General features: G+C 44.9%; 1 protein-coding gene across 2 annotated transcripts in view; it reads right to left on the bottom strand.

Annotated features, from left to right (window-relative positions):
- The window catches only part of MAP2K5 (mitogen-activated protein kinase kinase 5), a 1,222,966-nt gene extending 1,207,100 nt beyond the window's left edge, over nt 1–15,866 (bottom strand). Inside the window, exon 1 of one of the 2 annotated variants that reach the window (XM_086958013.1) lies at nt 15,588–15,866. In XM_086958013.1, coding sequence (XP_086814139.1) covers nt 15,588–15,722 — 135 coding nt within the window. In that variant the 5' untranslated portion in view covers nt 15,723–15,866. The remainder of the gene's footprint in view (nt 1–15,587) is intronic. The other variant, XM_086958012.1, reaches the window with a different exon arrangement.
- Between the last annotated feature and the right edge of the window lie 2,165 nt (nt 15,867–18,031).

Below are 18,031 nucleotides of genomic sequence, written 5' to 3'. Positions count from 1 at the left end.
GTCTGCAAGTATGCTTTATTTTTATTTGCCGTAAAGGAAAAACAAGGGAACCCTACTCACGACGGAACCAGGTCATTGTACCCTGGGAGAACTGACGGAGGCGGTTCTTTCTTTCTTGATGCAAGAATCCGATCACGGAAGAAACCAACATCCCCGCGGTGACTGCTCTCCAGCGCCCGCATGGACTAAAGATACCAACATCCGGCAACTTGAATCATCCGAGCTCGGAAGCCGAAAGAACATCCATTGTGCATTCCAAAATTGCTAAGGTCCACACGCTCACTAGGGAACCCGGCTGGGTTTCTTAGTGAGTATTTTAATTCATTTACACACGGTTTTCAGGCACACCACTAATATTCTAGCAATTCCAAACTCAGATGTCCCCACATCGTAGGTCCTGAAGAGACGCCGTCGACAATTGAGAAAAGCGAACCATTATAACTGGCACTCTATCATCATATAGATGTTATGTATTTTGAAAAAAGAAAGTGGTCGCTTTTGTAAAACAACAAAGTTTATTATGAAACCTTGCACATATTGCCTCACAAATGTTATTCTTATGCTTTTTGGTTCATAAATGTCACTTGGGACACTACACAACTCTAAATATTGTTTGTTATACGTGTAAAACTTTTCATTATAATTTAAATTTCAATATAAATCTTGAAGAAACTAAATAAGTGTGTGGTAATCTTTCTCTATCTGACATCTCACCTCAATCCCTGCATATATATATGCAATTTATCGCCCGTTTCTTTCAAATCTTTATTAAGTATCTTTCCCACAGGAGCCGCTGTTTTCCTTAAAATAAAAATTATTTTTATTTGCATTCGGCAAATTAATTAGAAAATATGAGAAAAAAACATGAACTTTGTATCTTGCGCAAAAAGCAAACAAGGGTCAAAGGGAAAAAAGGAAGAATTAACAAAATCTTCTTAGTGACCTTCCAAAACCTCAAAATGCAAATAGACTAATCAAAAATTATTCTTTCTTGCTGCAGGCAGTGATAATAAAATCCTCAACTTTAGTTTAAAAAAACAAATATTTTCTTGTGGAGTTCAAAGTGGAGGACAAATTATTTTGCTATTGTCTGTATCTTCACTCTTTCAGTCATCTCTTTGTGTGTGTTGCACATGGTGACATGGTTCAGTCTTTTCTGGGAAATAGTTGACCTTAACCAAGTTTCCAGTTGTCAAAGGCCAAAGAAGCATCTCCCAGTCTCGAGGAACATGCTAGAATCGGTTGTGACTTCTGAACCCATGTAAAGAAAGCTTTCTCTGTTGAAAATATTTTTCACAGTATGTCCGCCAGTTCCTTCCCTGAAGACTACATAAACAAACTTGATAATAGTTAACTGATCTGATGGTAGCAAAGTTTCTTTGTGTTGAGCAAAGGTGTTGTGTGTGTCTGTGGGCCTATTTTTGCGGTTACAGTCCTTAACACCCTTCTCTACAATAAGTCCTCAGTCTTGGTGGCTGGGGGGGAAAACAGGACTGCCAGCGAGTAGCCGGTCAGGGAGGCTCCAGGGGTCAGGACCAAGATGTCTTGGGTCAACGTGGAAACTTGGGCGAGCTATGGAGTAGGTTGTTCTACATTACTGTACTCTACTTGAGCTGGTATATCTGGTTGTAATCCGTGTCTCTACGAGTTAAATTTTGCGAAAAAAGGGAAGGAAAGGAGAGAAACTTACATGCGCGCCGAGACGCCAGGACAGGAGACAGGAGGTTTGCAGCTCACTCGAGGCTCCTGGATTGTGTCTGCTTGACATCGCCGTGGAGGTGGCGGGGTCCGCTACATCTAGAGCAGCAGCTGAGTGGAGGTCCCAGGGGATCCATGGGGGCCAGGAGTCCCAGGAGATGCAGGGGACTCACATGAGCCACGGACGGAGAGCGGCTGCAAGGTTCCCCCTCCAGGGCGGCTGGGGCAGCACAAGCGGTAGGCTTGCTGCCTGAGAATTGTGTGGAGATCCCCGGGAAATAAACGCAGCAGCGGAGAAGGACGTTGTTTGTACTGGGACGGGACTGGAGCTGGACCACACAGTAAATTCAGCGTTTCCAGACACGCACTCAATCAACAATCATTAGCCTAAGGGGGGCCTGGAAGCTGAACCCCGTGGCAGGGGTCCAGCTATAGGCAATGGGGGCAAAAAAGATACGCTCTGCAGAGTGCAAATACTAACACATTTAATTTATTTAACCCAAGCGCGGGTCCCTTGGTTAACCAGGTCTGCAGTCGAAGAGCGGAGGTGCAGGCTGGTAAAAGCAGTATAAAAGCAATAAAAATAGCCAAAACAGCATCTGTTCAAAGTAAGAGCTCAGAAGGGGAGTGGATTATTCCTAAAAATAGGAAAGCCAAGAAAACAAAAATCCCCACCACAAAAACAACACAACCCTAAACTTACCCCCTCATTGAGGAACTACTTTAAAGTGGCACACAGCACCCTAATATTAAACCCGATAGAGTGCATGTTTACCAACAACAAGACCTGAGCCGAGAAGCCACCTGAATTCCCAGAAGGTGTATTAATGCCAAACAGGTTTCAAAAACTTGTAAGGGAGCCAGAAGGAGAGGGAGCAAGGGAGAAATAGAGTTTCCCAGACAAACCAGGAGGCATCTTTAAGAGAGAGCCAAGCAATGGAAAGTGACGATGAGCACGAGACAGCACAGAGAGAGGATCTCCTTGACAGTACCACTCCCTTATCAGTTTCAGATCTTCTACAAACATTGACAGAAGAGGTTAGAAACAGATTTAAGGTGTCAGAAAAAAAAATCAAGCAGTAATCAAGTTATGTTGTGAGAAAATGGAAGATAAGCTGGACTCTTTAGCAGCAAGAACTACAGCTTTGGAATCTACTGTGGCGGAGCAAGCTTCGCAATCGGAGGAAAACGCTAGGGAGATCAGCATGATAAGAGATTGAGAAATAGGTGCTCAAGAAAAGCTGGAATCCCTGGAAAACTCCCAAGGGAGGAATAATATTCGCTTGCTCAAAGTCCCTCAGGGAGCTGAGAGGAGTAATCTTAAGGAGTTTGTGGTGAATTTGATTTAAAAATCCACTCAAATTGATTGCTCAGAGCAAGCTCTCTTGGACAACATCCAGAGGGTACATAGGGACCCATTCAGGCGAAATCCAATTAAAATCAGACCTAGGAAGATCTTAGTCCACTTTCTAACCTACAACCAGAAAGATGAAGTTTTGAATAAAGCACTTAAGCTGAATTCGCTAAATGCAGAAGCAATAACTTTCCAAATACGGTCTGATGATTCATCAATTACAGCATCCAAACAGTGGGAGTTGGAAAAGTTATTAGACCCACTTAGTCAATTAGGCGCCACTGCACAACTCATATTGCCTGCTACATTAAAAGTAATGTATAATAACAAGATGCAGGCCTTCAGGCTAGTGGAAGAGGCTGAAAATTTCCTCCAATATATTTCAGGGCAGAGCAGCGGAGCCGTAGCCAAACAGTATTATCTCTCCTCGATATTACAGATCAGACTAAGGGACACATAAGGATTTCCTGAGCAGCTTCAATATTACTCCAAGATAAGATGTAATTTCAAGTTCCTGGGTTTTTGGTCCCAGAGGGAGCCTCGGAGTCCAGGGTAGGGTCATAAGGAGGAAGAGAGGGGGTTGTCCAGGGGGTCACGAAGGAGTGTGGGAGGGTGGTGGGCACTGGATGGGGAGCAGTGGGAGAAAATAAAATTAAAAAAATGTCCAATTCGTCTAAATAGGCCCCATGAGAAATGGGTCTCCCGCCAACAGACATGGCACAACCTTTGGGTGACCAAGTACCTCCGCTGAGGGTTCTGTCATGGAATTTAAATGGGCTAAGAGCAAAATATAGGATGGAGAGGACCTTTCAATATCTGAGAGATACTCTGGAACAAGTTCTCATCCTCCAAGAGACACATTTAACGGAGTACGACATGAAGAAATTATGCAAAGCCGGGAGATGGATTCAAGATATAATTTGTACAACGCAACAATTAACAACAAAGGGGATTGCTATAGTAATCAAAAGAAACCCTGCTATTTTATTAGAAAGCAGCAAGGTAGACAAGATGGGGAGATGGGCTATAGCTATGATCAAATGCCATGCACATAAATGTACAGTAGCAGGATACTATGGCCCTAACTTGGATGACCCAGCCCCCCTTAGAGGTCTACTCTCTGAGTTACTGAATTTTCCAGACCCTTTAATCTTGGCAGGTGGTTTAATGTGGTCCTGGATCCAGTCATGGATAAGTCATTAAGGAGCAGAGCATCTCAGAATTGCAAAATGAGATCCACCTTAAAAAATGCCATGAAGCAGTTAGGGTGGCTGGATATTAGGAGAGACAGAATGGGAACTAGGAGATGGTATACTTTTCCCAATAAAAAATATGGCCACAGGTCTAGATTAGATTTCTTTCTAGTTGGTCTTGATTTAAAGAGTCGGGTGAAAGATATAAAACATCTTGGGGGTCACCTTTCTGATCACTCAGCAATAACTCTAGCTCTAAAAATCCCTTCCAATCTGGCTAACCGGAGGTGGACTTTAGACCGTGCCATCCTGTTAGAGGAAGAAGTGTTTGAGAACCTAACTATAGAGACAGAAAACTTGTTGCCAACTAATCTGGACAGCGCCCCAATAGAAATTGTGTGGGATACTTATAAAGCATTCCTGAGGGGATGTATATCGTCAATCCAAATAGCCAGACAGAAAAAGTACAGAGCTGAGGTACAGGAGATAGAGGGTAAAATTCAGAAGATAGAGGAAAATCCACTGGTCGGAGACATGCAGACAGATTTACAATCTCTCAGACTAGAACTGGCAGGGGTGATAGACGTAAGGTTAAGAAAGAGGTGGCAGGCCAGCAAGCTTGCTAACTTTGAATATGGGGAAGGCAGTGGGAAGCTTTTAGCTTGGACGACCAAACAGGAACTAGCCAAAGAAGTAAAATGTGATACCACTGGGAATTTACTCAAGAGCCCCACAGAGATTGAAGAGGATTTTCAGAAGCACTTTGAAAAGGTTTACAGAGAGGACCTAACTCCCCAAGACGAGGCAATAAAGGCCTGGTTAGACCAAGATGCTCCAAATAAAATCAGTGAGAAATCCAATAATCTTAACAGCCCGATAACTCCAAGCGAGATCAAGAAAGTATTAGAGACAGGAAAAACTGGTAAAGCGCCGGGACCGGACGGTTTACCGGCTGAACTGTATAAATATCTGATAGAGGTCCTCGTCCCTGTCAGTGAAAAAGCTAATTTCTCATATCTTTGAGAAAGGCAGGAAGATGCTGCATTCCTGGAATGAAGTGGCTCTGATCCTTAAATCATCGAAACCACCCGGTCAATGTGACTCATACAGACCAATCTCTCTGCTTAATCTGGACTATAAATTCTTTGCCAAGATTTTTGCAGAGAGGTTGAATGGAGTCATAGGTGGCTTGCTGCATGGGGATCAGAAAGGTTTTGTCCAGGGGAGGGGGATCCGAGATCTTACATACAATCTGATCGGAGCAATAGATCTAGCGACACTTCATAAACTACCCCTGGCCATTATAACGTTGGATGCCATGATGGCGTTCGATCGAGTTAATTGGGTCTATCTAATGGGTATATTGAGACGGTGCAACCTGGTGGAAAAGTTTTGTAGATTTTGGAAAAGGTGATGGACAGAGTTTCTGAATGATGCAGAATACTCCTACCCAGTCAAGAGATCAGGGCTTGATCCATCACCGTTTTTTAGCTCACTGCACCATCCCAGCTCAGAACCTGGCTATATGCAAATTAGTCTGTTCCTGTCCCAGTGCATGATGGGAACAGGGCAAACTAAACTACCAAGCCAATTCTTATACTGAGAAGGAGACAAGCTTCCGGGGACCGGTTTCTGGCATTTCAGCCGTCGTCGGCCCGGCTTGCTTGAATCCTGATGGTGCAATGAGCTAGGGACTCACGTCTGAGTATTTACCTACAAAGTCACGGTACCAGTATGGGCCGTACTTTTGCTCCAAGTCTGGCTGGATTATATGTCCACCATCTAGAACAAAACAGGATATTGCATACGGATAACCCATACAGAAATCACATCAATACCTGGAAAAGGTATATTGATGACGTCTTCATCATCTGGGACGGTGAACAAGAAACTGCCGCCAATTTCGTGACCTGGCTAAACAACCAAAATGCTTATCTGAAATTCACCAGCACGATCTCAAATCAATCTATGGTCTTCCTAGATCTTAATATCTATGCAGAAGGGGACAGACTTAAGAGCACCACCCATTTCAAACCAACGGCTAGGAATTGCCTTCTGAGGTATGTTAGTTTTCATCTCAGACATTTGAGGAAAAATTTGCCGTACGGACAATTTTTACGGTTAAGACGCAACTGCACAGAACTCACTGAATTCAGATCACAAGCTGGCGACTTGAAAAAGAAACTGATACAGAGACAATACCCTACGAGGATTATTGACAAAGCTGTGAAAAGGCCCAAAAACAATCATAGGGAGGCACTCCTGGAAGACAGACCACCGGAAAAAGATGAAAATAAAAGAGCAATATGTGTCACAACTTACTCCACTATGTCCAATGAGGTGTCCAAAATTATAAACGAACACTGGAGGATACTAAATTGTGGCAATCTCAGTCTTGAGAAACCAATGCATGCACACCGCCGAGGCAGGAACCTGAAAGACATACTGGTCCACACCAGACCCAAACCAAATACCACGTCGAGGCAAAACACAATTGGGATACAGGGACATTTCCCCTGTGGCAATTGCAGCAGCTGTCACCTCACACAGAAAAGCAACATCTTGACATTCAGAAATGGCACCACCTGGGAACAACGACAGTTCACAAACTGCAATACAAAGAATGTTGTGTACATGATCACATGCCCATGTGGTTTGGAATATGTGGGCATGACCACGAGGCCTGTAAAGACAAGATTGGGGGAACATAAAAGCAACGTCCGCTGCAAGAAGTCCACAACTAAAATGGCGACACATTACTTGGAAAAGCAACATTGTGTGAACGATTTAAAATGGACTGTAATCGAACACATGCCATCAGAAATAGGTCTCTTCCAAAAGGAACAAAGATGGGTGTTCCGCCTGGGCACACACATCCAGGGTCTGAACGATGACGTCCCTTGGGGTCAACTATCCAGCTAACCAAAAAATGCCACCCATAGTAGATTTGATCAAACAACTTAGAACCCTCTGAAGGCTCTTTATATATCGATCTACCTACATCACCTTAATGGCAGTTCTTACACTCATGGGGTCTACTGTAAAAGTCATGGTCACACAATCACATAGCTGCAACGAGGCAAGCAGTGCCTACTTTTCACCTATTTAGTACTGAAACTATGATGTCCTCGCATTGTATTGTGATTAACATAATTGTAGTAAGGATCGCTCGCGCTACAACATGCCTTCTCCCCATAACGCATGCGCGCTAGCAAGAACATTCGCGCATGCGCGTTCCATAGAATCGCACGCTCGGACAGACGCTGCGCACTACAAAGACTAATCGCACATGCGCGCCTCAGGGAGATACCATCGCACCTGCGCAGAGCTATTACTCTAGATTGCTTTGACCGGACAAACCGTATAAGGGGTGACAATTATCCACAAAGTGGACGGATTATCCTTATTTGGGCATCAAGCACATCCGACAATTATCCCATGATCGCCAAACCAATTAGGGAATCCAAGTATAAATACCGCACGGCATGCATCCACAGTCACTACCAGCGGAGCAGCGTGTGGGGTAGCACGGAGGAATACTCGTCAAGAGTCTGTGAGTATAGGGTAAAATAACACACCATTCCCATCCAAAAAGTGAGTACATCATACTAAAACCGATTCTTTATCCATCTAGATTGCAACAATAGCAATCAACCCCAGACGTTCTTGAATGCTCATGAAGCAAGACAACCATTAATAATGAGTATGACCAAAGCGTTTCAAATAACTTTATGTGTGTTATCTATGTTGTATGTCTTGTCTGTCATTTCCTTTACAGGGCTAATGCGCCAATGGTGTTCCAGGTGACTGCACCTGTATGAGCCACCCTAATCAGGGTAACCATGACCATTTTTCTTTTGTTTTTTTCAGGTCATGCAAATGTATGGATCCTGATTCAAAAACCGCTGTAGGCACACTATAGCCTGTAATCCATTATTAAAACACTGTAAATAGTCCTGCACTTTTGGTTATTTACACAAACTATAGAGATACGTGAGTAAGGTGGGGAAGTTGTGCCCCCGTCCTGAAGAAGGAGCATATGCTCCGAAACATGTCGACGCACACCTGAGGTACCGTCCATAGTCAAGACAGAAAATTACCTCGCACTGCACTTCTTTTAACAGTACCAGCCCGGGGTTGTGAATAAAGTTTTTTCCTATACACCCACGAGCCAGGTACTTTTTAAACCTTCACTATATCCCACCACTCACATTAAATACCCCAACCACTTTCACCACACATAGTCCATACTTACAGTGCTCCCGCGTAGTCGTAGGTCGCAGCACGCCGCATCCCGTTAGAGGGGTGCGAAGACCCCTATGATGAAGCATGACACCAAGGGGCCTGTTGGAGTGTGAGGGGTATTTTACAAAACACTGAGTGTCCCCACACCTGTGGTAGACACTTTTCCCTTTCACTGCAAGTAGGATTCCTTTTGTTTATGTAGTTGTATACTAATGACCATATACAACCCATGGAACGTATCTTTGCGTAAAGAAGTGTGTCGCTCTAAGTAGCCATGGTAGACAACTTTCCAACACAAATCTGGATTTGTGCTGGAAAGTAAATTCCAGCACATTACTTCAACCTGGGTCTATGTCACTTTTATGTGACAAAAAACTGGTGGAAAAAGTTAGTACATTTTCCCAAGAGTCTTTCTGCACATTTTCTATCAGTCTACCTTATACGGAGACAGCCTGTAATGTATTTTTTACTTGGCCTACATAGTCACAGTGCTTTCATTCCCAGGCTGGGATCTCATCGGTCTATAAACACACAACTCACTAGTTCCCAGTTCACCAACCGTTTACATACACAGATATCTGAAGTAAACATACCAACTGAGTTTTACTCTAAGGACAATACATTTCCCAACAGATTCCTATATCTTGTATTTATTTTTCATTTAGGGAGTCTGCAATTATATTTTACATGCAGTTATTGCCATGGTGCGGGCCAGTGGGATTATGTGATAGAGAAAACCATATTATGTGTAATCATTTACTAAATTATGCAGCATTAAAAAGCAAATTATGCTGCACAAACTAGCGCATTTGGTGATTGTATTACTTCATTATTTTGTCATTTTTACTAATCTTAATACTGTCTGTGCAAAGATCTTACCTCCTTAGTATCAGTTTAATGCCCAAAGGTTGCATGTATGTTTTATGTGATGATTGTGTTGCTGCTCTAATGCATGAATATGAAGTGAAAAGAATTGAGAGACTGGTTGCTCTCGACTGATTCTAATATATGGATGGATAGAAGTGTACGAATGTCTTGAAGCATGTTTTGAGGGTTTAGGTAGGAGATGAAGGATACCATCCATTAGAGGTGGAGGCCCAGTGATTTAAGCAGTTAAAAGGCTCAGGAGTTTATCCAATTACCCAGAAAGCAGCTTCCTTGGAAGGAAAATGCCACACGCACTTCATAGCACAAAAGGGCATACAGCAACATCAATACACTTTGCTAAATGCAACAATTAACTGGAATAAGAAGAGCGAATGGACATAGAGGTTTGAGCCATTAAATTAAATCGTTTATAGAACCGGATGATAGAGTATACATTTTTTCATTAAAAATTCTGATCAAATAGTGCATGGTGTTATGAATAGTTTCAAGGTGCTAAGAAAATATAAAACAAACATCATTAAGGGTTATATTCTAGGGTCATAAATATTTAGTTAACAGCTCCTTGGGATTCACCAGGTTTAGAAACGCTCAAAAATGTGAATATACTACAATATAACTGTCTCACTCATTTACATTTTAAAAGAAACTTGCTATCCTTTGTAGCAGTTTAGAGTGTGGCAGGGTACCACTGCAGAGTATTTGTCAATGGGGATAAATAAGCTAATTGAACCATTAATCCTTGATTATCTGTACCCAACACGTATTAAATGACACCTTGGACTTGGGCAGAAGGTAGAGCAGGACCACAGGGGGCACAAGAAGCAATTAAAAACAAAGCTTCCTCTGGTTTTAAAAGTCCTTTATATGACCTGTGAAGTACTGTAGCCCTGCTCACACATCAGCTAACAAAAAACTATGTCATGGAGGCTGCAGCAGCCCATGCTACAGCAGCACATAAGGATAAGGGTGGGGTGGATGGTGAAGCACTTTTTTCGTGCAATGGGCATTGCTTACCTGGATTCGTGAGAAAAAAAAATATGCTCAATTTAAGTCAGCATCACTGTTTAAACTACAGTTGTTCTTCCGTCTCCATGCTTTTAATGCACAGAATAAAAATGTTTATCGCTGTCTCTCTTTACATTTTGATGTTCTTTGTCCCCCTCGTCTACCCACCCTTGTCCCCTATGTCCCCCCACCTCTAAATTCCTACACCCCTGTATTGTATCCTGTCCCGTCTATTTGAAAGGGAAAATTAAATGCTGATATGTTGGACACCCAAGGTGTGGTCATACATACAGCAATTGATGGAATACAGGGCATGATCCATAGTCTTGCCACTTGAGTTACAAAGATAGCTCTCTTCTATTCGTGTGCCATCAACTTACAGTTAAACAGATTTGGGCCTTTGACAAGGCCTGTGCTCACTACATACAGGGCATTAAAACGTTAAAAAAAAAACGTAAACGTGGTTACTTATATAGCGCACGTATCACCCCAAAGGGGTCTCGCGGCGCTTGCTTTGGGAACCCGTCCTGGTATTCCCCTGTGAGATAACCCCGGCAGGGTATCCACAAGGTGAAAGCCAGGCATCCCGCCGCGAGGGGCCGTAGTGGAGATTAAGCAAGCTATTGCCCAGAGTCGCAGAGTGTGAACCCGTGAGTCGAGTAGGCACCGGAGCGAGAATTATCGAGTCCGTGGAATTTTTGAGCCCAAGACCCACCGAGGCAGGGAATTGAACCCTGGTCCAGGACCGATCTCAGCTTCCAGGTCTGCCGCCTCTAACCCCTGAGCCACACTTCTCCACGATTAAGGCACATGGCACAGGTCAGTGTCCATGCTATGTCCCTGCTGCTAAAAGTGTATAGGTCACACAGGGTGCCCCCTGCAGGGAGCACCCTGCATCGTCATATGTTGCCAAAGAGAGAATATTAAAGTAACTGCACCCCCTCTCAAGATATCGAAGCCACAAATGAGCGATGTGAAGAAATTGCCACCTTCTTCACTAATAAAGTCTCGAAAATTGATCAATCCTTCATACAAACCGCAAACACTCCTTACCTCATTACCTTCCCCCCTTCTACTTCCCCTGACAACACAGAAAGAGTTCTGTACAAGGACAATCGGACCGGACTCCAGCTAAAAAACAATGCGCACTGGTCCGACTTTGAGCAAATGGCGGATAAAGAGGTCTTCAAGATAATTTCTAATCTCAAACCTTCCTCCCACACCATAGACCCCCTCCCTCCCACAATCATAAAAGAACTCAACCACACCATTTCACCTTTCTGGACGAAAATCATCAACGCCTCTCTCACCTCAGGCTGTGTCCCAGACTCCCTTCAACTAGGACAAATCACACCCATTCTCAAGAAACCAGGGGCCGACCCTAATGATCTGAACAACTTCAGACCTATCTCAAACCTCCCATTCCTTTAAAAAACATTGGAGTCATGTGTTCTCCACCAACTCAATAAACACATTGATGAGTTCAACCACCTTGACACCTTTCAATCAGGATTCAGGAAAGACTGTAGCACTGAAACAGCCATACTCAATGTCTAGGATGACATTCGCAAAGCCTTAGATGGTGATGCCCGCCTACTCATCCTTATTGACCTATCTGCGTCATTCGACACAGTGAATCATCCAGCTCTTCTAGAGACCTTGTCGAAGCGCTCCGGCATAAATGGTACTGTACTCAAAGGGTTCACCTCTTTCCTCCAGCATCGCTCACAACAAATTAAAATCAAATCCTGTCTCTCTAAGCCAACAAAAGTCACACTTGGGGTGCCACAAGGCTCAATCCTCTCCCTGTCCCTCTTCAATCTCTTCACAATCAATCAATCAATCAATCAATCAATCAAGCATTTATATAGCGCGCTACTCACCCGGAGGGTCTCAAGGCTCTTGGGGGGGGGGGGGGGGGGGGGTCCGCTACTGCTCGAACAGCCAGGTCTTGAGCTGCTTCCTGAAGGCAAGGTGGTCTTGAGTCCGGCGGAGGTGGGTCGGGAGGGAGTTCCACATCTTGGCGGCCAGGTAGGAGAAGGACCTTCCTCCTGTGGTGGCCCTTCGGATGCGGGGGACGGCGGCGAGGGCGTGGTTGGTCGAGCGGAGCTGGCGTGTGGGAGTGTAGAAGCTGAGGCGGTTGTTGAGGTATCTTGGGCCCTGGTTGTGTAGGGCTTTGTGTGCGTGGGTGAGGAGTCGGAACGTGATTCTCTTGTTGACCGGGAGCCAGTGCAGGTCTCTCAGGTGTCCGGAGATGTGGCTGTGTCGGGGGATGTCGAGGATGAGTCTTGCTGAGGCGTTCTGGATCCGCTGGAGTCTCTTCTGGAGTTTGGCAGTGGTTCCGACGTAGAGGGAGTTGCCGTAGTCCAGTCGGCTGGTGACGAGGGCCTGGGTGACCGTCTTCCTGGTCTCGGTGGGGATCCACCGGAAGATCTTACGTAGCATGCGCAGGATGTTGAAGCACGATGAGGAGACGGCGTTGACTTGTCTGGTCATGGAGAGGGAGGAGTCCAGGATGAAGCCCAGGTTGCGTGCGTGGTCTGTCGGTATGGGTGCGCTGCCCAGGGCGGGGGGCCACCAGGAGTCGTCCCAGGCGGAGGGTGACGAGCCCAGGATCAGGACTTCCGTTTTGTCTGAGTTCAGTTTCAGGCGGCTGTTCTTCATCCACTCGACGACGTCTTTCATCCCTTCGAGTAGGTTGGCTCTGGCGGTGGCGGGGTCGTTGGTGAGGGAGAGGATCAGCTGGGTGTCGTCGGCGTAAGAGATGATGTTGAGGTTGTGTTTGCGTGCGATGGCTGCGAGGGGGCTCATGTAGACATTGAAGAGGGTGGGGCTGAGCGAGGAGCCTTGAGGAACGCCGCAGATGACTTCGGTGGCTTCTGATCTGAACGGGGGGAGGCGGACTCTCTGTGTCCTTCCGGCGAGGAAGGAGATGATCCAATCTTGAAAAAGGCTGGAGTGAGTTACCAACTTTATGCGGACGACACCCAAATCTATTTCAAAATAAAGTCCCCCGATGACATCCAACACCTCAATAACACTCTAAAGGAGATCCATGCTTGGTTCAACGTCAATCACTTAAAGCTCAATCCAGATAAAACGGAACTGATCCTATTCTCTCCAAAAAGCAACCAAACGTCCTATCCAAGAGTGGCTCAAGAATCTGGTTGCCCTAAACTGCCCCTTCGTTCTATCCGACTCAGTTAAGTCTCTAGGCATCACCCTGGACAAAAAAAACTATCAATGGAGGATCACATCAAAAACTCTGCAAAAAGTGCTCTTTTCTCTCTAAAACACCTCACGAAATTGAAGCCTTTTCTTCCCCATGATGACCTCAAGACAGTAGTTCACTCCCTGGTTCTCTCTAAATTCGACTACGGGAACGCCATCCCTACAGAGACTCCAAAAGCTCACCTAGCCCCTCTAAGGGCAGTGCTGAACATGGCCACTCGACTTGTATCTGGAGTAAAAAGATTTGATCACATCACTCCAGCTCTCAACTCCCTCAAATGGCTTCCCATGGAAGGGAGATGTATTTACAAGCTGGCCTACATCACACACAAAACCCTCCACTCTCCGGCCCCCAACTACCTGAACAACAAACTGGTAAGAGCAGGTCAAGTCAGAACACTTAGAAGCTCCAACTCACTCCGCCAAAAATGAAAAAGAAAACCACCCAATACCGATCGTTTTCTGGCAACTCTCCCAGGATATGGAACGCTCTCCCTGGAGTCCTCAGATGCAACCCCTCCTTCTCTTGTTTCAAAAGAGATCTCAAACTTCATCTCCTTAATAAATACTTCCCTGAACAACGTCAATTAACCTAGACCTCAATATCCTGAGTTGACTCCCATTCAAGGATTGTTGGCGAACGGACTATGCTAATCACCTTGTGTTTCTTTGTTTCCTCTCCCCCTCTGTTGTACAGTTATTTATTGTTCATACTGTATTCTTTATCCGTGGTTTGCTTACTTATGGTCAGCCTTCTAGGTAATGTAAGGCCCTTCGGCTTTGCACAATATGTATGTGAAGCGCTCTGATACCTACGGGTCTAGCTAGAGCTATACAAAACTTTAAAAATTAAAAATAAAAAAGTACACCTGGGGGTGGTGCTTGAGGTTGTATAACTCGCTCTAACTGATAAGCTTAAGTTTAGCCCATAATGTCGCATTTTGTGGGAATTTCTCAGGATTTCTGTATTTTATATGCAATGTAAGTAACTAACCGCAATAACTCTTAACTAAAGCTTCACCCTGTGTTGATGCTGTATTTTCCCAACAATATTAGCATTGCAAAAAGGGCATTGTCCTAATTCTGCCAATTGGGCAGGGCCTGTAAGCATGTCCTGTGATTACCAGCCACAGGGAATATCCGAAGGGAAGGCCATGCCCTGGGGACAAGGCATGACCAGTATCCAACAGCCATTTGTTGGAGGCGTGTGAAGTCAATATAGCTACAGGAATGATTCCATAGCTAAGAGTAAACAGCGAATTTTTGCATTTTGGTGTTTTGGGTTGAAACCACACATGCTTACATTTTGACAGGGAACGTCTAAGTTTTTACCCAGAGAATAATTTAGAAGGGACTCACGCAGTGCCGTACTTGAACCTGTACGTGGGATCAAAGGTAAAAGTTAGTTTGTAGGTGAGAGGTCCCTAGTAAGGAGAGCTAGTCTTTGGGTAGCCTGGCTGCCTTGCGTAATGTCATCACATACACTAATTCAAGTCAAGTTACCTAAGATAATTGCTATGAGGTGCGCTAGTGTACACTAAAGTTCAAACTTGGAAAAGGTGCCCATGATGACATGGAGTGAAGTAGTCACCTTAACTTTGAGGGGCACAGGTTGTTTGTAATTTTCCGTGGGAAAGGGAGTATGAGGTTTGTCTGAATTATCATTTCTATGAAAGAAGTATGTGAGGTGGTAATAAATTGTGTGCATGGTCAAAGTCAGTTGCGATCCTGTATTTGAATGGTCACTCGAAACTTAGCCAGTCAGAGGGCTGGCGGGCAGTGCTGGACTGTTGATTCAGGACCAGTGAACCAGCCGGGAAGAGGGCGGGGTCAAACATCAAGAGACTGTAGATGGGTGGCAGAAGAGACAGGTGAGCGCACTAAGTTCCACTGTTGTCAGATGTGAAGTGGTGAACTGGCTGTTAACGGTTAGGTAACCACGTGCTTTTGTTAACCTTTTGACACGGACTTACCAGCACATCCCTAAAGAGCAGCTGGGTGGCAGAATGCACTGTCCAGTCCACGGCGCCCCCATCTGGGACTCTAATCCTGATGACCAGCAGCTGTTTATCCATATCCGCCGACAGGCTGCCGAGCATCAGCAGCATGGGAGCTGGCCCGGGGAGGGGTGGCCGGGCCCCGGCAGCACCAGGGCGAGGAAGGGGAGCCCAGCTCACGGATCCGGAATACGGGTACAGTGACAGGAATGTGAGAAGGAACCTTTATTTCCCGGAACCATATAATGTAGCATCATAGTATAGAACGAGGAATGGGACCAAAAGAGGACAGGACCGACGCCATCTTAGTGAAGTTAAGAAACTTTAAAAGTCCTAAGGAATGCGCCATCTTTGTATGGGAACCTAAATTGCACAACGAAAAATGCTCTATGAAAAACACAAGACGATAGTAAACAGTATATTAGATAAACGTAGCATCATTCGCCGATTGTCAGAGAACGTTCTTGCAAATGTTACAGTGGGTTCCTTTCCTATGGAAGCAGATAGCATCGGTGTTACATCGTTATGTCGATGGTAGCGCCATCTTGGTGAGGATCGCGGCGTTGCTTCTTTGCTGCAGTGTTACGGGGTAACAACCATCTTTGTAAAGGGATTTATGGTTCGATGAGGAGGTCATGCTGGTCACAAATGTATGATATGATCTTAAAAAGCACGATTGTTGGTATTGAAAAATATGGAGATACCTATATCTGCCTTTTACCCTCCACGAAGAGTCTTGGATTTTTGGGGCTAGGAAGGAAGTTTGGGAAAGAAAAATAAGATGGTTTAAATCATTACAAACTTGTAATGATTTAAAGTTTTAAACGATCTACTTCTTCCCCAAGCTAACATAAATAATGCAACATTGGGTTGTAATTTTAACTAAGGAGCGGTTTAAGTCCCTAAATAAGGTATTCGAGGTTGCATTATGCATAAGAATTATCTTTTTTTTTATGGTGGAACTCTGGACACTCTGTCACAGCACCAGCAATTTGGAGGGATGTCTAGGGCTGTCCGTTCCCAGGTTTTTGCATGAGTAGATTATTCAGGCCAGGTATTTGCTTTGCATTCTGGGACTTTTTTTCGTGGTTATCCATTTGAAAATCTGGACTACGAATCACAAAAGCCAAAGTAACTAAACACCTGGATGAATGAGCTACTTGCACTAGGAAACTTCAGAGCTGTGAGTTTGTGCAATGCAAGCCCAACTGAAAGGTCAGGTCAAAGATACAGTGAGTGTGATTGGTAGCTAGTTTTTAAGACCAAAAGTGGACAATTGTGGTTTCATGATACCCGGTTACTTACCGGTAGTCTTCATTGGTCAGAGCCCATGTCTTCCTCGCCACAGTAATTACAGATGAGCAACAGCTCTTCCCCAGGACCTTTCAATAAAAAAAACACAGTCTAGTTGTGTCCACCTATCCCCAAGATGGATGACTTCCTCACCCCTTCAGGTAATGTACAAAAGCAAGCCCCAACCATTCCTCCTCCTGTTTCTTGCCACATCTCACAATTGCTCTAAAAAGCTGAGAACAAGTCCGGGGAAAGAGGGATGGGAATCTTGACTGTGGCGAGAAAGACATGGACTCGAAATAATGAAGATTACCGGTAGGTAACCGCACCATTACCTCCTCTCCAGTCTTATGTTCCTCAGTAATTACATGATGAGCAGACATTAAAGCGCCTATCTGCTTCATATAGTATCGTCAAAAACAGATATATTTAATCATACCAAGGTTATGTTCATAAACAGACCTTAAATGCATAACCAATTCTGAAATACACCATATCATATGTTATAAGTCACATATTACAAATGCCTGCTCGTATTCAAACAGGCGATGAAAATTCATGAGAAAGATTCCCTCCCAACACCTGTTGATAATGATCCATAAAGGTGTTAGGAGAAGAAGAAGTGTCCACATTACAGATGGCGTCCGCCGACACACCCTTAAATGATGTCCAAGAAGCGGAGATAGGCCAAGCAGGCCAACTTCAGGAGAACCACCACCCACCACCACCCGCAACAGGTTCCCCGCAGAAGCTGGAGCAAGATCACTGCCGACCAGCTCGCCACCACCCTCAGCCAGAACCTGCCCACCAACACGACGGACCCCGACGAATCAGCCCGCAACCTCACACAGTGGCTCACCGACTGCGCCAACGAACTCGCACCACTGAAGAATCCTCCCAGCAGACCCGGCAGCAGGAAAGCCTTGTGGTTTACCAACGACCTCAAGAACTCCAAGAAAACCTGCCGCACCCTCCAGAAAGCCTGGCGCCTCGACCAAACAGCAGAACGCGACAGCCCTCAAGAACGCCACCCGCAAACTCCGCACCACCAAGAAGACAGCATTCAAAGAACGACTGGACAACAACACACACAACAGCAAGGAACTCTTCAGCATCGTTAAAGAACT

Source organism: Lissotriton vulgaris, chromosome 2_1, assembly GCF_964263255.1.
Source record: "Lissotriton vulgaris chromosome 2_1, aLisVul1.2, whole genome shotgun sequence".
Taxonomy (NCBI): Eukaryota; Metazoa; Chordata; class Amphibia; order Caudata; family Salamandridae; genus Lissotriton; species Lissotriton vulgaris.
The sequence above is the reverse complement of the archived record's forward strand: the minus strand, read 5'-3'. Positions and strand labels throughout refer to the sequence as shown.